We start from the raw sequence: 21,425 nt of genomic DNA, 5'->3' as shown, positions 1-21,425 counted from the left end.
ATATTCTTAATCAACTCAAGTTTCACAGGCAGCACCAACTTATCTCAGAAGTGGTATAGATCAGCATATATGAAAATTGTAATATAAGATTGGACATGGGATGGAGAAGCTTAGAACACAGATCTCGAATTGCCAGTGTATCATACAAATAGTCTGATGCATGGGGGAACATTGGAACACATTCACAGGCATTTTACTCTCTCAGAAAACAGGTTGTGGTTGTCATATATGGCAACCTATAACGCTTCCCTCATCAAAATGTAGTTTTCATCAAACAAGCTCAAATACTAATTTGTGGGTTCAATTTGGTTACACAGGACAGCAGCAAAACAAACAGGGGTCGAAGTCTGAGAAACCCTCAAATGTCCCCAGGCAACTGCTTCATGCAATATCCACTAAGCAACATTACATGACAGCTATGAATAGCTACAGATAGATTAGTTTCCTCAAAAAAAGCTACGAATATAATAGAACCGAAATGGAGATGGGCATGAACCTTGCTTCATTTTTTATGTCTCAACAGCCTTGAAGGGCACAGACAATCGAATGCATCAGTTCTTCATGATATAAGTTGAACCTTCTTAATTCTTATAGTATCAAAGCTTCTCTGCAGCAGGGAGGATCATCAAGTTGTTTTATCATACTTCCCCATAGTATTTTCCCTGGCATTCTGTAGAATAGTTCTGTCGGCTGTGATGAAAAAGCCAGCGATGGAAGCTGCCAAACAGGAAAGCACAAGTTCTTATCAGCTCATGTGTGAAGAAATCTTTTTCCAAAGATCGAATTTAAGCATATTAAGAAGGAAAAAAAAGGCTACGGCTTTAACAAACCAAGAAACATTACTTCACAAAATTTAGAGTTTGAAGGCAATGCAACCAGGACAAGGGTGCTGAAAAGCATAATAGCCACTATGGCTGAACCAAAAGAAATGTTGAATTAGTGCAGTAACATGGACGTGCTCATGAAAATTTATTGACACCAACCATATAGTTCTCAAACCAGACTCAGATCAAATGATAATACTGCGAACACCCCAGATAAAAGTTTTCTGCAACTAGACGGCTGAGCATTTCAAAAAAGGAAGTCAGTTGCTTTAGATTTTGATAAAGAGACTACTAGCTCAACCTGTAGTATTTGTACTTTGATCTCCATAATTACTTCAAATCCCAATTAATTTGTTCATACTGTGAGTCCAGACTGTAATTCTAGTAAATAATTGCTGTGTGTCATCACCATGAAAAGTATTTATAGTTAAGTCCATAAACAGGAATTGATGCTTGATAAATCAAACACAAGTTTTACAGTGGCCGAAATTTCATTGACAAATCAAAAAATGGGTGATAATATTGTTTATTGCCCCACCATAAGAAACGCTGCATTTGCGGTTTGCATGTATAATGCCTCTACAGATATCCATATAACAATTCTTGATAATTTTAAACAGGATAGGACTTTTTTAATGCTATCATGTTGACACTAAAAATGTCCTTCCATGTGCCCCTTTCCAGCATCCTCATACAGTCCCTCAGAACAACTGCTAATTTTAGTAAATGGCATCTAATTGTTAAAATGATTGATTTTTCAATCCTCCATCCTTTTAAGACGATTAGTTCTAAAATTTGAGAAGTAACCATGGGCAATACATAGACTAACTCTGAGAGCATAAAGCCTAAATAAAGTCACAAAGAACTCAATGCCATTAAGAAAGACATCACAAGGAGTGTCAAAATGAAACCCATAATCCCTATAATATAAATTTGTTTATGGAGGAATGCGCAAAATGAAGATATACATATTAGAAAAGCCATATTACTCCAACAGTCCCACCCTCAAACTTAAGTTGGATATCACACCATGATTTTATTCTGAAAACTAAAATTAAAGGCTTGCCAAGAGAAAAATGAACTCTTAACTTATTATATCCCAACCACTAGACTCAAACACCCTACCATAAAATCACACCATGCATTTTCCAAGAGAAAAGTGAACGTGCCACGAAGTAAATAATTGCAGAAGAGAGAGATGAGAATTTACAGAAAGTGGTGGGTAAGATAATGAGTCCAAAGATAAGGAGAAAAGATGTTCAGGGCCTCAACCACTAATTAAAAGACAACCCTCATATGAATCCAAAATAGCTGATACGTAGTACAAAAACAAGCTAGGTCCTTAAACAAGTTGACATGGTAGCAAAGAAGCTATAAAAAGCATAGCCATTGACCACAGAACTAGGATGCTTTAAGTTGCTTTGTTTTTTGATGAATGACTCAAAATCCAATAAACATAAAAGGTAATGATGGTTAAATGTAAAATTATATACTAATAGATTAGTCATGTAGCCCAGTGATAACTGAGCTAGCAGATAAAGTCAATTGGCATAATAAAATCATTAAAACAAACCAACAAGGTGCAAGACACAGAGTCACAATGCAAACACAAATAATTGCAGGCATAAATCTGAAAGCAAGTAATACATGAGTAGACAAGACACCAAAAGTTGCAAAACGTGGCAAAAGAAGTCAAAATCTCAACATGCTGACCATAGGACTAGAGAAGTCAAGGTGAAAATTGCAAGTCTTGAAGCTATATGGAACTCATGATAAGGGGACTGAAGATTGTTTACATAAAGAAAGCACACCTAGTAATGTATGATGAGATACAAACAATAACACTTGAGTCCCAAATTATCAGCTGGGCATGTGAAGCAAAGTTATTTGTAAGGTCATAAGTTCGGGAAGATCAGAGTAGCAGCAGTTCTACAAAAGGGGAGTAATATATCAAGCGAAAAAGCTCAATGATGCATGTAGGAAAGACCACCATGAGCAGCAGATGTTGGGTTAAGAAAAGAAATAAGATAAAGATATCTTTCAAATGTTGGAGGAATAACACAAAATGGTGGAAATCAGAACGGCAATATAATTCATCTAAGCTTTGAAGTTAAAGAGTAGATTGACTTGGTAAACATCATAAACACTTAGTGGATAAAGCAATATAAAGATGTTTAACATCAAAAACCAAACATAATACAGATGCAAACACCATAATATTCAACTTATAGAAGGTAAAGGAAAAAACAAATTTAATGAAAACCTAGAGAGAAAAGACCCAAAATCCAGATATTTATTTAGAGATTATGGGCACTGATAAATTTTCGTCCTCTTTAACTTATTCTTTAGGATGAATATATATCCATATCTATATATATAGATATAGATATATAGATATATTTGTGTGTATATGTACGTATGTATGTTTATGTACATGTATATGTATGTAATATGCTAGTACCAGACAATACTTTTTATGTTATTATAGAAACAGCATAAACTAAAGTTTAATCATGTAAACCACACTTTTTATCCTAATAGGCATTTGCATATGATTTTAGATGTTCCAGCTTATACTTGTTAAAAATAAAGAAAATAATTGTACTGAATTGTGTTAAACATGATTTTACTTTTTGAAGTCCTTATTTATTATGCAGCAGAGAAAGATTTAAATCTAGTATGGTTTATTTTCCATAGACTATATTTAATTTTCTTATGGTTTACTTTCTATAGAATCTCCTAGGATCATACGATTTCCAAAAGAACATTCGATCTATCACATAAGCAACTCCACCATCAAGAAAAACTGGTAACATCAGCTCAATAAATAGTGAAGTGAATCATCCAAAACTTTTGGGTCCCACAAATCTATAGCAAATTGAGAGGCTCCCAACAAACACAATCATGAACAAGTTCGCATCATAAATCGTTCTGCAGATGAAACTTTATATCACTTATCATACTTCCTAAAACCTTGCATCATGTGACAGGTGTTCACAGGAATGTTGTATTTTCATTATGTGATGCACTTATTCGAATGTACTAGTGAAAACAAACACATAAAAAGTGACCACTACTAGTTCCTCCATATCACCCATTCAAAAACATTGATTCAGACTAAGTGGCAGCATTTGCAACATATCAGGCCTTGATGCAATGGTAAGGTCACTCCATTATGGCCTGGCTATTATGGGTTTAAAACACAAAAATAGTCCCTTTGCATGCAGGGGTAAGGTTGTGTACATCAGACCCTTCCCATACCCTCACAATGGCAGGAGTCTTAACCACTAGGACACAATTTTTTATTTGCATTACAGTTTTATGTTAAAATAAAGATTAAACCACCTGCAAAAATAAGTTTCCTCATTGCGTGGTACCTGCTGATATGATGAGTGCTTGTGCAGTATGATTGAGGTTAGCTTTAGCCCAAGGAATGACACGGCAGCCAATCAACTGAAAAATGTAACTAAATTAAGAAACTGAAAGGAGAGGGAAAGAAACAAATAAGTTTTAGATCAAATGAAATCTTCTTAACAGTAGCAGTGTTAGTTTAATAAATAACTTGAATTGCTCAAGTAAATTCTCTCTCATTATATAGATTTTTTTTTTAATGATGAAAAATGGAAAGAACATCTTCTAAAAATAAATACAACATAACTTATGCAAAGCTTGCAACTTTATAATCCAATTCAGCACACACAAATAGCTAGAAAGAGAAGGAAAGGTTCCAATACTGAAGAAATAAAATGAAATGGAATAGAAAACACACCGTTGGAACTGCAGCAACAGCACCAGATATTACAGCTGTTTTAAATGCAGCCTGAACTGCTTCTGTATACAAGAATCACAAAATAAACAAAAGAACGAGTAAATTAGTAACTAGCAATTGGTCTGGTGCAAGAGAAATTAACATTAAAAGTTACCATGTATCACATAAGTGATACGAAGGATGCCTTTGTTGTCATACTCAAACATTTAAAGTTATTATGAAGCAATAGATTGAACAAATGTCATTATAATCAAGGAAGAAAAAAAGGAAAAAGGTATTTTGCAGAAGTCAAGAAATCCACAGGGATAAATACCCAGTGAAATATAAGACCAAACAGAACAAAGAATCCATGATGAAAGAGGAGAAATATCAACAACATCAAAAAGTAAAAGCATTAGCGTGTGAATTCAGGAAACAACAGTATAAATGACCTTGTCATTTAAGAAAGGCATCAATCTTCATCACATCCATAACATTAAACCTTTAGGAGCATAATCAGGGAGCAGGGACACAAGTAATTGATTAAGATTTAAAAAATAATTTTGATTATACATAGAATCCCGGTTGACTCCTACAAAAGAGAAACACCATACAAAATAGAATAAGAAGGAATTCATAACAGAAATTGACACGAAAACTGTGTATCCGAGAGTGAGATCATAGACAGAGAATACTATATGGTGGCAAAACTAGATTGCCGAACGAGAATGCCACTAACAAGAAATGTCTACAAATAGCATTCTTTTTCGAAAGTTTCATCCATGAAATAAACTCCATCATCACCATATTAGCATGACAGCCAGTGAACGGACCAAATCCTGGCTTCTTTTGGGGCGCTAGATAGAAAAAAATTTACTATATTTAAGAAGAAAGTTTGCCGAGATCTCAAAAACCTACCTTGCTGGTATAATCTGTATGGAATTTAGCAGGTGTTTTACTAATCATTTGATTACCCTAAAAATTTCTTTAACTATTTGATGGTCTGAAACTAACAGAACATATTTAGGAAAAAATAAGCATAACATGAAGTATGATCAAAGAAAGCAATGGTTTCTATCAGTCATATAAACTAACACATTGCAGTTCACAAGGAAAAAACAAAATATATATATATGACTGTTCAGACAGGGGTTCGCTATTAACAAAGAAAGAGTTTATGGATTTTTCCAACGAAACCAAATCAGAGCAAGAAGATCTAATTTCAAACATCAATTTATAAATAGCATTAATTTAAACATTTCTTTTCTTTACAAACATCACACCTTTGATTATCTAAAGGTGCATTCTAAATTTACAGTAATCAGAACAGAAGATTGCGTCCATTCTGTGATCAAAATTCTAACAGAATAAAGCATGGATTCTTCAATTGAGTCCCCTATTGCCCCTACCAAATCCAAAATTTGGTCAGAGAGATGCAGGCAAAGGAAAAAAAAGAACACGGAAACTGAGAGAAGTTGTACCTCGCACAGAACTCTCGGAGCGCTCATCTGGCGATGCGACCACGAAAGATTTCTCCTTGTTCGCCCAAGCGTCTCCCATCTCGGAAGGGATTCCCATCTCTCGATTGGAGGAAGAGAGAGGAAGCCAACTCGAGCTTCTTTTCCCTTCCGTGAGACTGGTAAAAAAAGGCGTGCAAGCCTTCCACCGTCCCACGGAAGGGTGAGGATATGAATAAGAACATTACCGCCGTGATGTTTCGCGACGGAGCAAGCTCACCGCGGTACATCGAACGCAAATAATGGGCGTCCACTTAATCTCCGCCGTTGCGATAAACATGGATGGTCATGATTGGATAAGACGGGATGATATCCGCACCAGGAAGTTGAGGTGAGTGCGATTGACGAAATTATCCGGTGCACGGAACACCTACCCCTCGTTCAGCTGTGAGGAGAGAGGTTTTTGGGAACCTACTTGGGGCTTGGTAACTTTTTTTTTTTTTTTTTTTTTTTTTTTTTTTTTTTTTTTTTTTTTTTTTTTTTTTTACGTGAGCAAACGAATAAGGAGATTATTTACCTTGGATCAAACAATAAAAAAAATATGTGGCATGATGGGATAAAAAAAAATCTCAAAGTTTGGATGATAAAAGTTAATCATGATTAACTGAAACTGAAGCAAGAGTGGTATTTCATCCAGATGCCTATTCAAGTCCAAGAAATTATTGATTAGAACAATTCTAACAACTGTACTTTAAATCAAACAATAGAAAAAAAATATATGGTGCGATGAGATTTAAAAAATCTAAGAGTTTGGATGATAAAAATTAATCATAGCTACTTGAAATTGAGATGAGAATGATATTTGTTGCTTCTACTCAAGCTCATGTTTTGAAATTTTGAATTTGAAATGAGTGGTATTTCAGTCTAGATGCTCACTCAAATCCATGTCATTTTCCAAACGAGGAGTTCCTCTCTCATCATGAAGTCCCCGATTTCATCTGCAACTATCATTTTGCCCATCGTCCGTCCAACTCCTCCCAGCTCATTCAGAACGGGGAGTTCCTCGCACATTGTCATCTCACAGTATTTGGAAAAATTTCTTCTCCATTCAATTTTTTCTCGATGTGCGAGGTTCTTCTCAGTTGAAATATAATTTTTTTTTTCTTTTATTATTTTATTAGTTATGCAGAAATTTTTATTGACATGACCCAAGTATTGGAGTGTATTTTCTCATCTGCTCCCCGTTTGTTTTCAACCATTCCCTACCTGGGTTCATCCATTCCACTGTATAAAAGCCGAAATCAAGTGGGCTGGGAAAGGCCCAAACCCACTTGGTTTCATCCATTCCCCCTATCCTGCCCACTGTAAAAAAGGTACATTGTTTGCCCCCAATCAAGCAGAAAACTCTTTAATCTCCATCATCGTACTAAATCTTAAGCTCTATGCATGCCAATCATGCCACAGCAAAAATTGGATTGTAAGACGCTAAGAAGCATGACACTAAGATAATATAATTGAGAGCATTTGGACACTAAAGCAGAATTGTCAAAAACCAGCACTATGCATCTCATGTGACAGCAGCTTCTATGATGGAAAGTAGATCAATGAATAAAAAGCAAATCAAAAATAAAATAAACCACCAAGGATGATAAAATTCTAGCGAAGGTGAAAAGTGAACCAACAACATTACAAATGTCATGAATTTTATAAAATTTTAGTCCAGAATTACTAGTATCATATTACAAAAAAGAATCAACCATCATAAAATTACAAATGTCATATGCCAAGTTATAGCATCATAGTGAAGCAGTCAACCACCGCTACAAAATAAATCATCAAGAATCTCTATAGCCACAACATAGCTATAAAAGTATATTTTCTATCACATTGGAGCTCTCTAAATGTTAGATGATGACTCCACCAAATTATGTGACATTATTCAATAATATGTATACTTAAAAAATTATAAAAGATTCTAAAAAGATTAATTCAAAAACTTCATACCTATGACTGCTTAAGAAATTCTTGTCACATCACTTCGAAAGAAACACTTGATATAAGAGTTGTGGCACCTAATTATAGAGATATATGAGCGCTTTGAGATTTGCCAACATCACGTCAAATAATTTGAATATACTAGATTTTGATAAATAAATGACTTATCATTTTCTCTCTTTTTTTTAAATAATTTACCTGTGAAGGCACTTGCGATGGTAATTGTGATGGGTAATGATACATCCAAGACAAATAATTTGGTGGTTAGAAATTACTTAGATATGCCTACATATATAATACTATTTTAATTTTAGTATGATCCAAAAAAAAATAGATAAAAAAATATGTACCTAATTTGACAAATGGAAATTTGGAACGGCATTTGGATGAGCAGTTAGACATGATGCTATTGGGACATCTAACATGATACTTGGTTGAGCAGTAGATTTTTGGCTACATGAGAAAGATTCAACAGCCTTCTTTCCTTTTCTATACCATCAAAGTATTCTCTATCAATAACAAACTATTTAAATAGTGAAAGAATATCTAAAGATTAATTGCTAACAAGTAAGAAGATGTTAAAATAAATTATTACTTAACTTGTTTGGCTTTGGATTGAACTTTTCTTGTGCTTCTCAAAATGGCGTTTAAGTCTATTATTTGAAACTCTTTTGGGCTTCACATGTGAAGGATCTAACAAAAGATCTTTGTCATCCTTTTGAGTATCATCATCATCTTCTCTGACTTCTTTATCCCTTACATAAGAATGTGCATCCAAACTCAATCTATTGAAGAAGCTTCTAAATTCTTTTTCACTCGCCTCAAGAGAATCTCAAAGAATTTTTCTTGATTCTTTGTGCCCTTGGCTCATTATTAATAGATTATAAGAATATCTTATTGCATGATTGCGATAAATGAGTTTTGTTTCAGTAGACTATTGTGATGGCTCATCTTACTTCAAACTATATACCCTTACCCTAGCATCCTTCATCCACTATCTCAAGATATAACTTTCTAGAATTTCATTCACATTCTTTTGGTTAAGCACTTTTAAAATATGTGAGCACAATATCCTCATTATCTCAAACTTCTTACATATACATGTAACTTTCATGGTAAATATGTTAAGTTGCACATGCTAAATTTTTGCACCCCTCCCATACATCATCAACTCAAATCTAAAAATATTATCATCATATAAAATTTCATGACACGATGTTGCACCACATCCTTTAAGAAACTTCTTTTCAAATAGCCTATAAATTTTACATGCAAACTTTGGATGTATGCTTCAAAATCTCACTTCATTTGATTGCTCATGTAGGGACACTTTGAGCACAATGAAAATCCTCTTCAGATTCATTTCTATGCCAATCTTTAACTAACTTTTCAAAAGCAAGTATAAATTTTGTGAGAGATTTTGATTTGTTAGCTATGCCATTTGATACATTGTTGGTGCTCTCGCTTATTTAAGATGATATAATGCTACAATCAAAAGTATCTTTGTTAAGAGCTGTACATCACTTTTAACGAAGCTTTTATAGTCTATTAAGCCACTTGTGATCTTGAGCATCATACTCGAAAAGCATCCTAGCTCATGTTTCTTCAAATTTCTCTTTTGATTAACATACTTGCAAATATTTGTTAAACAAGTGCTAGAAAGAGTTACTAGAATCAAGGCTGCTCTAATAAGATGGTGCATTATTGTGGATATACCATAAACAAAGATGATGGCGTGTATTTGAAAATACCTCCTTAATTGCTTTCACCATTATTTAATCCTGATCCATAAAAATAGTTTTTGAAGGGTGATCACCCATTAACTCTAAAAATATCTTAAATAACCTTATGAAGGATACTGTTGTTTCATCTAATAAGAAAGCACAACCAAACATGATGTTTTGCCAATGATAGTTAACCCGAACAAATGGTGCACAAATTGAGTTATATCTATTTGTTTGATAAGTAGCATCGAAAATCACGACGTCTCCAAAGCAATAAGTCAATTCTAAATCTTCCATCTCTCTAAAAATTAGTTAGCCATTCTACCATCTTGATTAACTTGCACAGCCCAATAAAATATGTCATCTTGATTTGCCATATGCTTGAAATGATTTACAAGACTTTGAGAGTCTCTAACCTCAATTAACATCATTTTCTGAATATTAATATAATTATAACAATCATATTTTGTAAATCTTACATCTTCATCTCCACCACCCACTTCAACCATATAGGAGTAGGCATTGATTGCTTGGATTCCTACATTCACCATTGAATCAATTACATTATCTTTTTCAGAAGTTAGAACCCATGCAGATCTTAATAAATACCTTTGTTCCAGTTTAGCTAACTCATGATTATGTTCATAAACCAATCTAGTTATCTTCCACTATCCTTGCTCATCAACTGTAAAATGAATAATTGCTTTACAATAAGGTTGCGTTTGGTAGCTGGCAATCTATCCAGATTGCTGATAATTTAATATAGTAATCTAAGTTGCTACATTTAGTATACTTTTTAGATGATAATTCAAATTATCTTGGCAATCTAGATTACCTCATGAGAGATAATCTGGATTATCTTGAAAAAGAATGGCTATCTAGATTATCACTTTTTTAATAATATTGTAATAAAAATTTTGAATAAAATTATCTCTAAAAAAAATCATACAAAATCTATTGCCCAACCCTCCTCTCTCTCCCTCCGCATGCACCCCCAGCACGTGGCTCCTCTATCTCCCTTTGCCTACCCATGGCTCTTCCACCTTCGTCCCCTCCACCCTCTTGTAACTCCTCCATGCTCGTCCCCACTACCCCCTGTAATTCCTCCAAGCCCATCCCCACTACCCCCATGGTCCACACATGCCCGCCCCGTCCTAAGCCCTCTAATGCCTGTAGTTCCATACACCCCTTGGCCCGTCACTTTTCTGTGCTACCATCACATCCACATTACTTCCATTACTTTTTACTAGAGAAAAAGCAAAATTATTGGAGGTATTTTGAGAATTTGATTTCATATTACTGGTAATCTACTTGTCATACCAAATATATCAATCAAGATTTTTAATAATTTTACTGTAATATTATCTATGTATACCAAATACAATAATCAATATTATTAATAATTTAATGATGGCAATCTATCCTGAAGGCAATCCACATTACCTTTCAAGATTGCCTGATGATGCACCAAACGCAACATAAGTTCTAGTATTAGATCAAGTGTAATTTGCATCATTAGGCGAAGTGTCATCTTTCAATCCTTTCTTTGAGCAATAATAATCCTTCTGTCTAATTTTGTTTATTTTAAGGAAGCAATATTGCTTTCCTTTCAGACATTATAACCCAAGTAATGAGCGTAGTCACAATATAATATATAGGCCTCTACTTTACTATGCACAATCTATCCTAATAAATCTTTATTTCCCACCTCACATCTTAAAATAATAGCAAAAGACTTCTCAATTTTATCCATATGATCTCTACAAGAATATATAGCTTCTTCTTTTCCATCACTATCAATACAAATACCATCTCTATCACTAAAAAAAAAAATATCATCTCTAATACTTTGAGGGGTATGACTAGAGCTCTCCATCACTGTAGTGGTTAGTACAAATATTATAGCTTAGTTTTTAATAAAGAAACAAATTATTGTGGTACAATTGAATAGATATTAAAAAATTAAATAATAAATGCAGTACTATTATAATATAATTTTGTCATATTTAAATAGAAGATGTCCTTTTAACATATCAAGATTCTATAGCCATATTAATATTCATATCTTATGATTCAACTCTCGACTGAATTGGAGAATAAAATATGCACATTCTTCGAAAGAGTATGGCACATCTTAAGGTAGGCCAAAATAGTGGTTTTGACTAATATATAAACTAAAAACACTTAGGATCATGTTATATCTGGGTTTTAAATATTGCACCAAACAACTTAGTTAGACAAGTTACTTGGAGAAGAACGTGGAGAGGATAACAAGGACAATGGTAGATGGGGCCAAGTTATCGATGACTTCAGGATATTAGGTTTGGCTCTGATAAGGGAGGAGGTCGGTAAGATAGTAAAGAGAAGGAAGAGGATAGTGGGGAGGATGATGGTGGGACCGTGGTGGTGGCAGCATCAAGGTGGGGTGGCTCCAAGGAGGGAGGAGGTTGGCGAGATGGTGAGAGAGGAGAGAGGGGTTGGGGAGGATGATGGTGGAGACCGAGCCAATGGTAGTATCGAGGTGGACGGCATCGAGATGGGGTGGCTCTGAGGTCGGAGGAGGCTGGCGACATGGAGGGGAGAGAAAAGAGGATGGTAGAGGGAGGAGGTTAGTGAGATGATGGGGGGAGAGAAGATCTAGCAGTAGTTAACGGTGATGAGAGAGGAGGCTGCAGGAAGAGGAGAGGATGGTGTGGTTTACTGTTTTTAAATTTTTTTATCATTTTTTTCTTTTTCTATGGGACCCCATCTTTTGCCAAATTTCAAAAGATCCTACTTAAACCCATCTTATTTGTTAACCATGGTTAACTTTTACCATCCAAATTCTTTGAGATTTTTATAATCCCATCACAAATATGTTTTTTCTCTATTGCTTGATCCAAGGTACAGTTGTTAGAACTATTCTAACCAATAATTTCTCAAACGAAAAAGATTTTTGAGAAATATAATGAGAATATCATTGAAAAAATATTGCTAATATTTTCAAAGAGAAATGAAATAACTGATTGTAAAAAATTTTACTAAAATCAATACCATAAGAAGGAAAATAAATAAAGAAGGCCTAGAATTGAGGCAAGAAAAGTATACTTTCCTTAGAATAATATTTGTCCCTCATGAAATGAAAGAATATAGAGTATATTATCTTAAGAATAATTTTTGCCTCCTATTATGACTACAACTGCATAGAATTGCATAGAGTAACTTAAAAGATTAACTTTTTACCTTCTTATAAAATCAAGTGTATATAGCATATTGTCCTGAGAGTGATTTCACCTTCTATCACTAGTATGATCACATAAAGATGTAACTCCAAAGACTCCTTAAATCTTATAGAAGGAAAGCAATGAGAGAAGGAAGGCAAAGAGAGTAAAAATATAATAGGGCACTAATCTTTCTTGTTGGGACTTCTTGTTAGTATAGTCTTCTATCAGGAGTGTGCCTCTCCCTTCTCTTCTAAATAAGACCATAAAAGACTTAATGGTAAGCTAATACTAGATTATTAGCTTAAAATATAAGATTTAAATATCAATAATTTGAAATAAGAATTTAACCATGTGTCTATCTATCTAGCGCACATCCATAGCCTAATAATTATGCCAAGCAAGAAAGTAGCTCAATACCCATAAAGCCCAACTAAGTTTTAAACTAACAAACTTCGTTATATACAATGCTCCATATATTAAATTATCCAATTTAGAATTCTTCAAAATTATAAATGCTTTAAGAATTAAACTTTTCTTAAAATTATGATAAAAAATTTAAAAATCAAGAATATTCCATTAGACATCATTATTGGGCTTTGAATCCTAGACAAAGAGAATGCTAACTAGCTAAACTAAGGCTAGTTAGCAAAATAAAGGTAGAGTTAGAATTTGAAAGCATCATCTCTCATATTTATAGGCAAATAAGATTATACATATTATTTTATGGCCAATAAAAATATGTCACATAGTTTGTAGTGCATTAACTTGTGTTCTAGTGTCCACTTGGATGAAATATGAGGTGCCAAGTGGAGTTAGAAAAGATGAAATCATGCTTCAACTAGAAGCCTCTAGAGTATATAATCTCTTAATTTTAAGATAGTAAATACCAATTGCAAGGTGATTTATAATAGAAAAAATTATAAGAACACCTCTCAACTTTAACCCAATTTTATTACACTCTTTTATTTTAAAAAATGTTAAACTAATCCTTCAAGTTATCGATATATTCCAATATGGTTCAGTCATTTATTTTATCAACAAATGGTGTTAATTTTTTCTCTCGATAGATGAAAATATCCCTCACTTATGGGTGGACTTGAAGGAGAAAGAGGATAAAAAGAAAAAGTAGATAAGGAGGAAGGAGAGAGAAGAAGGGCCAAATGGGTTGGAGGAGGAGAATGAGAACAATGAGGAGAAGAGAATGGAGAGGAAGGGAAGGGAGAAGATGGGTTACAGATGAAAAGGGGAGGAGATGGAGGGGTCGTCGTGAAGGGAGTGGTTTATGGGTGGCTTAGAGGACAAGGATAAGGAGGAGGATGATGAGGAGGAAGAGAAAGAAGTGAAGGGATGGATGGAGGTGGAGAGAGGCACCATGAAGAAGGAGACATGAGTGAGAAGAAAGAAGAGGGTAAAGGATGGGTTGTTGGTGAAAAAGAATGGATGTGGAGGGGGTCATCATAGAGGAGTGGGGTCAGGATGGGTTTGGAGGAAGAAGATGATGATGAGAAGGAAGAGAATGAAAAAGAGAAGTAGATGAAGAGGAAGAGAAAGGGAGAGAGGCTACCGACCACAAGGAATAGGTTAGAAGATGAGGACGAGAAGAAGAAAGAATAGGAAGAAAGAAGAGGAGGAAGGTGGAGGAAGCTGTCATGGAGAAAGAGAAATAAGTGAAGAGGAAGAGGAGAAGAAAAGAGAGGAGGGAGGAGGATGCTGACAATGGAGGAAGAGGGATCAATCAGAGAGGAAGAAAGGAGGAGGAAAGAGATAAAGAAAGAGATATTTTCATCATTTTATTAAATTTCACTAATGGAGATAGATGGTTGGATCATATTAGAACATATTGGTAACTAGAAGGGTTAGTTTGATACTTTTTAAAGTAAATAGATATAAATAAAATTCAACTAAAATTGAGGAAGAATTTCTGTAATTTTTTTTTATAATATATATCCATACTCTTATAGAGCTCTTTTCAATTTTTTTAATAAGAAAATTTCTTCTTTATCGCTATTAAGATCATCCAAATGCCAACCAAATAAAGAATATTTTCTTGGATAACCTATTTAGGCATCTAGACCAGTTTTTGTTATCTTTGGATATTAATAATAATGTTATATTTATCAACAAAAATAACATTGTTACCATACTCATCTTTCCTTTCAACCCAAGTAAACCCTCGACCTAATCTAATGACTTTATGAGGCAAATTAACACCATATAGATTTATGGTGAAATCAAAATATAATAAATTAATTTATCCCTATCCTAATGTGGTGCATGAAATGAAAACTAAACTACTATCTCTTATATTGTGGTGCAAATTGTATGGAGATTCTTGTCATTTATAATTTGAATGTATTCAGTTATATCTATCAATTATCTATCAAATGCTCTATCAATTTTTTTAGCACAGTTTCATTTATCTTGTTCATCTTATAGTTTTCTTTTTGAAATGCATAATGCACATGAAAGATCTTGGGTGTATAGACATCTAATTGCCATTTACAAGTATGATACGATACATTGATAAAATTTTCATACATGAACCATCCTATGCTCAAACACTAGCATATCATTAAAAAATATTAGGCAATCTATTATGAAATGATAGATTTATTATTGAGGTTCTCTACAGTTTGGTTGATATTTTATCACAAAACAAAATATTTTTAGATTCACATGTGTCAACTTATGGTGTCAACTAAAGATGTCATTAAAGATATGAATATAAAATAGGCCCGCACATGCAATATCTCTGTTTTTATTTATTTTGCATGTTTCCTTGTTTTTATGCAATATACTGATCATTAGTTATTTCATTCATGTGTCTTCTTTGTATCTTCTTTAATCAAAGTTGAAACTGAAAATATGTGAATGATTTTCTAACATACCACCACAAATCATAATGTTTAGATGGTCAAAAACTATAGGAAAAATGTGACAACTTGATTTTGACTTGTATATAAGTGACTGATATATATAAAAATGAAGCCATTGATATTACAGGTAAGAGACAACAACTTGATTTTGACTTACTTAAACAAAGATTATGGGGCACAACTATATATATTGTTAAAGCTTTTTAATTTTTATCAACTATTTTTTTGGATTAGAAGAGGTTAATCTCCATTTTTTTATTTTTTTCTCCATCTCACTCTTATTAGGCTGACTCCAACTAAAATTGAATCCTCATCCTCTTATCCAAATGGTGGAGAATGATACCACTGAGCAAAAATTTTGTAGTATATTTTTATTAATATGCCATTTATCTCTATTATTTTACTTTTTTTTAAATTAATTTCAATATATATTTAGGTGTTGTGCACATTGGATAGATAACTAGATTCTGATCACCATAATCTTCACCTTATATATCTTTTTTTTAATTATATATCACTATTGGTGCTTTGTATGACACAAACAACTTTGTATATTACATCAATTTATAATTACCATATTATCAAAGAATGTACTAGTTAGTATTATACAAAGCCCAAGCCATACTTTGTCTAAATCTCTTTGGGACCTCATTGCTTGTTCGAGCAGTAAGATCATTCAACATCGTTCAATTCAATAATATAATAGTAATAGTCAAATTATAATTTTAATAATTCTTAATTATGCAATCTTTTCATTTATAATTATCTAATCTCAATAGAGAATAAGCAATAAATTACATCGGCCCATCAGTGTCCACTTATTTAGGCTATTTATTCATGAAACTCTCCTACTCTAAGCATCAAGAGTTCTTCTCTGCTTCCAGGCCATCTTGCCTATTCTCTCTCTCTCTCTTCGATTTTAGTAAACCCATCTTACCTATTTTACTATCCCATTTCGCATGTGACTAAAAGAGGAGAATCTCAAATCTACCATGGATCAAAGTCAGCAATCTATATCCACAAAGTAAGTTTTTAACTCAATATACAACTCAAAATTAATAGGCTCTTACTCCTTTTCTCCTTTAGTGGTATTTGAATCATTTATTTTGTTAGTAATTCTCATGACATTATTGAAAAAAAGAAGAGATAATCTTCAGACATTTGAATTCCAAAACTATATGAGGGTTTTCCTTTTCTCGTGCCTGAGTATATGAGTCATTTTAATTCTTTGGATTTGATTAGGTTTTGTCATTTGGATATTAATGTAGTATTTCTTCCATGATTGGGTTGCTTTTTTAGGTATTTAATGTAAATTTTTTGATGTATGTTAATATGTTTTCCGAAGAAAATATTTTATTTTAGATTATCTGCAATTGCTTCTTAAAGTTTGGATAAAATCAAAGGTAAAGAAATCATTGTTAAAAAGTTAGAGGAGGGAAATAACTCTTTTGGTGAAGTTTAATATTTTTTTTATGTTTAATTTTGTATAACAAGAATGTTTAAACCAATTTTCTTACAAGTACTATTCAACAAATTTGGTTACCAAAAGTCAGAAGAAATCAATGTGATAGTATACAAAACTCTAAGTAATTTCTTGTACACATTATCAATATTCATAATAATAGAGTTCTTTATTTTTGAAAAATTTAATATTTAACATTAGTATGAGGATTGCTCTATATTGGGTTTCTAATTCATGTATAGCTTAAATTAGAAGTGTTTGATACTAACCCATCTTTTCTTTTACATTTTCAATACATAGATTAGCAATCATCATCGTGCAGAGTTGAAGAAAAATATATAAATGATCAATTAAGATAGAGAAATAATAGAGAGGTTGTTGTCTTATATGTTATCATCAAGTGTTGATGGAATAATGAGGAGAAAAAAAAAAACTATATTCATCTTCATTTACATGTTTAAGGAGGTTATGATTGTATTTACACTTGCAACTCAACATTTTTAGGTGCATCACATTTCATGATTCAATAATAAAATTATTAGAACCATTCTATTGCTGCAATTAGTAAGTCCACTATTAAAAGTTAGGATGCTTAATTAGCTATGATAGGTTAGAAAGACATCCATATTTCTATCATTTCTTCAGAGCTTTGGACTAGCCACATTTTTGTCATTGCCCTATCTCATATTAGAAATATAGTACCATTAATGCCTTATAATGTGTTGGAAATGTGGCATCATTATTGCTCTATTATAGGCTGAAAATATTGTTAGTCGGTCATGGAGCTAGAAACTTAACCATATCTTTGCCCATTTATAGGCTAAAAACATGATCATAGATAGTTCAAATACATAAGTTACTTTATTCTTTTATTGTGTATTCTTGGATGTCTTTCTGAATTTGAACACCGTAAGGACTTATGGAATGAAATAGGTCCTTCCATTCAAACACCTATTAAATTGAGATATGTTTCTAATTGTATAATATGCAATAATCGACGGGAACATATTGTGTAGTTGATTTGAGAATCTAAGGTTTAATTGATATGCAAAATATATAATGCAATAATATTTTATCTATATTGTATCGATTATCTTATTTATATAATGATTGTTATTAAGTGTTGTATATAAATTTATATCTATAAGTTTATGTCAAAAGATTCTTACCATGCTATCAAGCTTATATCTTTTTTTTAAATAATTTTTAGAATAGCAAGATACTTAATAGTCTTGGAGGATTTGGGTTGCTTATGAGAGAAGGAAGCCTTAGATCATGGACTCAAGGAATCCTAAGGACATATTAGATATTTTTTCTTGAAATTTTGGAACCATTGTGACTAGTTGAGTAGGTGCATATTTACTAATTATGAACTATGGTTATATGTGGTTATTATTTTGGAATGTAGGTTGGTATATTAATATTATTAGAGGATTAGGTTTTCCCTCAATTTAAATCCTATAAGCTATTTTATTTCAAAATAATGTTTATACTCTTTAACTTTATCTAGCATTGATGGGTTATTACTTAGGTATCTAGGCCTTGCATATTTATAGAGTCATGCCCTATAGGTTTTGCAGCTATGTCATATGCCTAGCTCAAATGGTGTATTTAGGGCATTGACAATAATTTTGAAAGTAAAATCTCTATCATGCATTCCAAAACAAAAATAATGGTAGAGATTTTTCATTATAATGATAAAATATCTCATATTGTTTGATGCTATCATGAAAAACTGAGTTTCCAACTATCTTATATGAAATTTGTAAATTATAATGAGGGATGCAAGTTGCTGTTCCAACAACAATAAAAGCTATCAAACTTTAAAATTTTTATAATAACTACTCATACTTTAACTTTTAGTAATTATTATAAACTATAATTAATTATTTTAAAATAATTAATATTATTAATTAAAAATATAATTAATTATTTTGGAGTTAGTAACTACTAGCTTGGCAAGCTTGACTCCAGCTGCGACTAAATAAATAATCTATAGTTTACTCGTATATTTATTCTCTATTTTTTAAATTTAAAAATATTTTTTTATTGTACTGTTGATTTAAATTTTTGAGTTTGGCATTGAAAACTCCAATCACAATATTTGAAAATAATTTTTTAAATTTAATTTTCTTCAGTAAAATTAATGATATATATAAATATGCAATTTATATAACCTATATATGCTCTCATATGACGATCATATTTATCAAATAAATCAAATACTCATTTTTCTCCACGAATTGATAGCTTGTTAGAGCAGAATTTATAGTTAAATTTAGATTCACTCCTGTATAATATTTTGATTTGATTTGGCCAGACGTATCGAGAATAAAAAAATAAAAGGTTGGATTTACTCATAATAATTCCAAAATAATAAAATAAGTTTTATAAAATTATCAATTTTAAATATAAATTTTATCTACAAATTTTTTTCTAACAAACTGTCACACTCCGGCCTAGAGCTCGAGCCAGACACACGACAAACAACTGCATATCCTTAGGGTTTGATCCCACGGAATATGCAAGTCTTGCCATTTGCCTTCAAACATTTACATCACTTTAAACTTAGACAATGGTAGAATATCCTAATACATTAATTCAAAGAATAATCCATAATTAATTAATAATAAAAAAAATTTAGTTTATTTTTCTTTAGGAATATGGATCATAAATTTTTTAATCCTTAAACTTCTCATCGTTTGAACCCAAGACTAGTCTATTTTGCAGCATCTAATATATATATATATATATATATATATATATATATATATATATATATATGTATATATATATATATATATATATATATATATATATATGTATATATATATGTATATATATATATATGTATATATATATATATGTATATATATATGTATATATATATATATGTATATATATATGTGTATATATATATATATATGTATATGTGTATATATATATATATATGTATATGTGTTATATATATATATATATATATATATATATATATATAATGAGCTTTACCATCTAGTACCTCTAATTTATTTAAATATTTATATAAATTTTTTTTTTTTAGTTTTATGAGTATAAAAGTATGCCATAGTAATCAATATAGATTCAAAATATGTATTTTGCTTGAAATAAATTTTTAATCGCTCAAAAGTCAGCCTTCCACTCTCTCTCTATTCTTCCCTCTAACTATGGCTATGATCGGCCCATGACTAGCCCCGAAAGATACTAGATCCTGATTATAATATACCATCTGTCGATCATGCACTAGAGATCACCACACTAGAGGTTCAAAAGAAAAACTAGCTCCAATATCATATGGAGAAATATACTTTCACCAACATGTGCCAACGATTAGCCCCACTTGACTAGGCCTGAAAAAAAAACTAGCCCCTGACTACAATACATCATTTACTATTGTGTGCTAGTGATTACTTCACTGGAGATCCGAAAGAAGACTAGATCCTGAATTCATATGATTATAGTTGGATTAGAGAGCAGTGGACAGACACAATGCATTTTGATGCAAAGATATATAATTCATTTTTTCATTAAAATATTCATATTCGATCGAACACTTCACAAATCATTTTTATATAGAACAAATAAGATAATTAATTTAAATAAAATACTATAGCAATAGATAAATATAGAAATCAAATATCATATATGATAAAAATATATTAGAGGTAGAGGTAACTTACAAATTTTTATCCTAAAATTTTGTGAAACTCATCAACTATGAAAGATGAATCAAAATCTAAAACAATTAAGCACCTTATTAGATTTTTATAAAGCATCAAATAGCCTGATTTATCTCATAGTAGGTTCTAGTTCAGACTATCAAATCTAGGTTAACATCCAGGGATCTCTACCAACATGGATCTAACAATATAATCTAATTAGGTCTTTAGGTAGAGTTCTTTGTTACCTGAATGTAAAGAATACGATCTTGATCACACCTCCTCGCTAACCAGATCCAAATTCCAACTTGATCAGAATAAAATCCCTAGGTTCAATTTAATTTATAAATTAAAAAAAATAAAAAATTAGACTTGATTCAGATCAATCAATAGAGATAAAGAGACTCAATCTAGGTTCTATCAAAGCACAAATTTTTTTCTCCCTTTATTTTTTTTTCA

The 21,425-nt window shown here is 32.0% G+C and overlaps 1 protein-coding gene across 1 annotated transcript; it reads right to left on the bottom strand.

The window, feature by feature from the left end:
- Nucleotides 1-250: 250 nt before the first annotated feature.
- Nucleotides 251-6,334, bottom strand: LOC105042231 (uncharacterized). The gene is given in 5 exon segments (XM_010919351.4): nucleotides 251-717; nucleotides 4,202-4,277; nucleotides 4,594-4,655; nucleotides 6,054-6,219; nucleotides 6,221-6,334. Coding segments are annotated over 5 exon segments (495 nt in total). The 5' UTR covers nucleotides 6,320-6,334; the 3' UTR covers nucleotides 251-625.
- Between the last annotated feature and the right edge of the window lie 15,091 nt (nucleotides 6,335-21,425).

The sequence above is a fragment of the Elaeis guineensis genome, chromosome 3, assembly GCF_000442705.2.
Source record: "Elaeis guineensis isolate ETL-2024a chromosome 3, EG11, whole genome shotgun sequence".
NCBI classification, from domain to species: Eukaryota; Viridiplantae; Streptophyta; class Magnoliopsida; order Arecales; family Arecaceae; genus Elaeis; species Elaeis guineensis.
The sequence above is the reverse complement of the archived record's forward strand: the minus strand, read 5'-3'. Positions and strand labels throughout refer to the sequence as shown.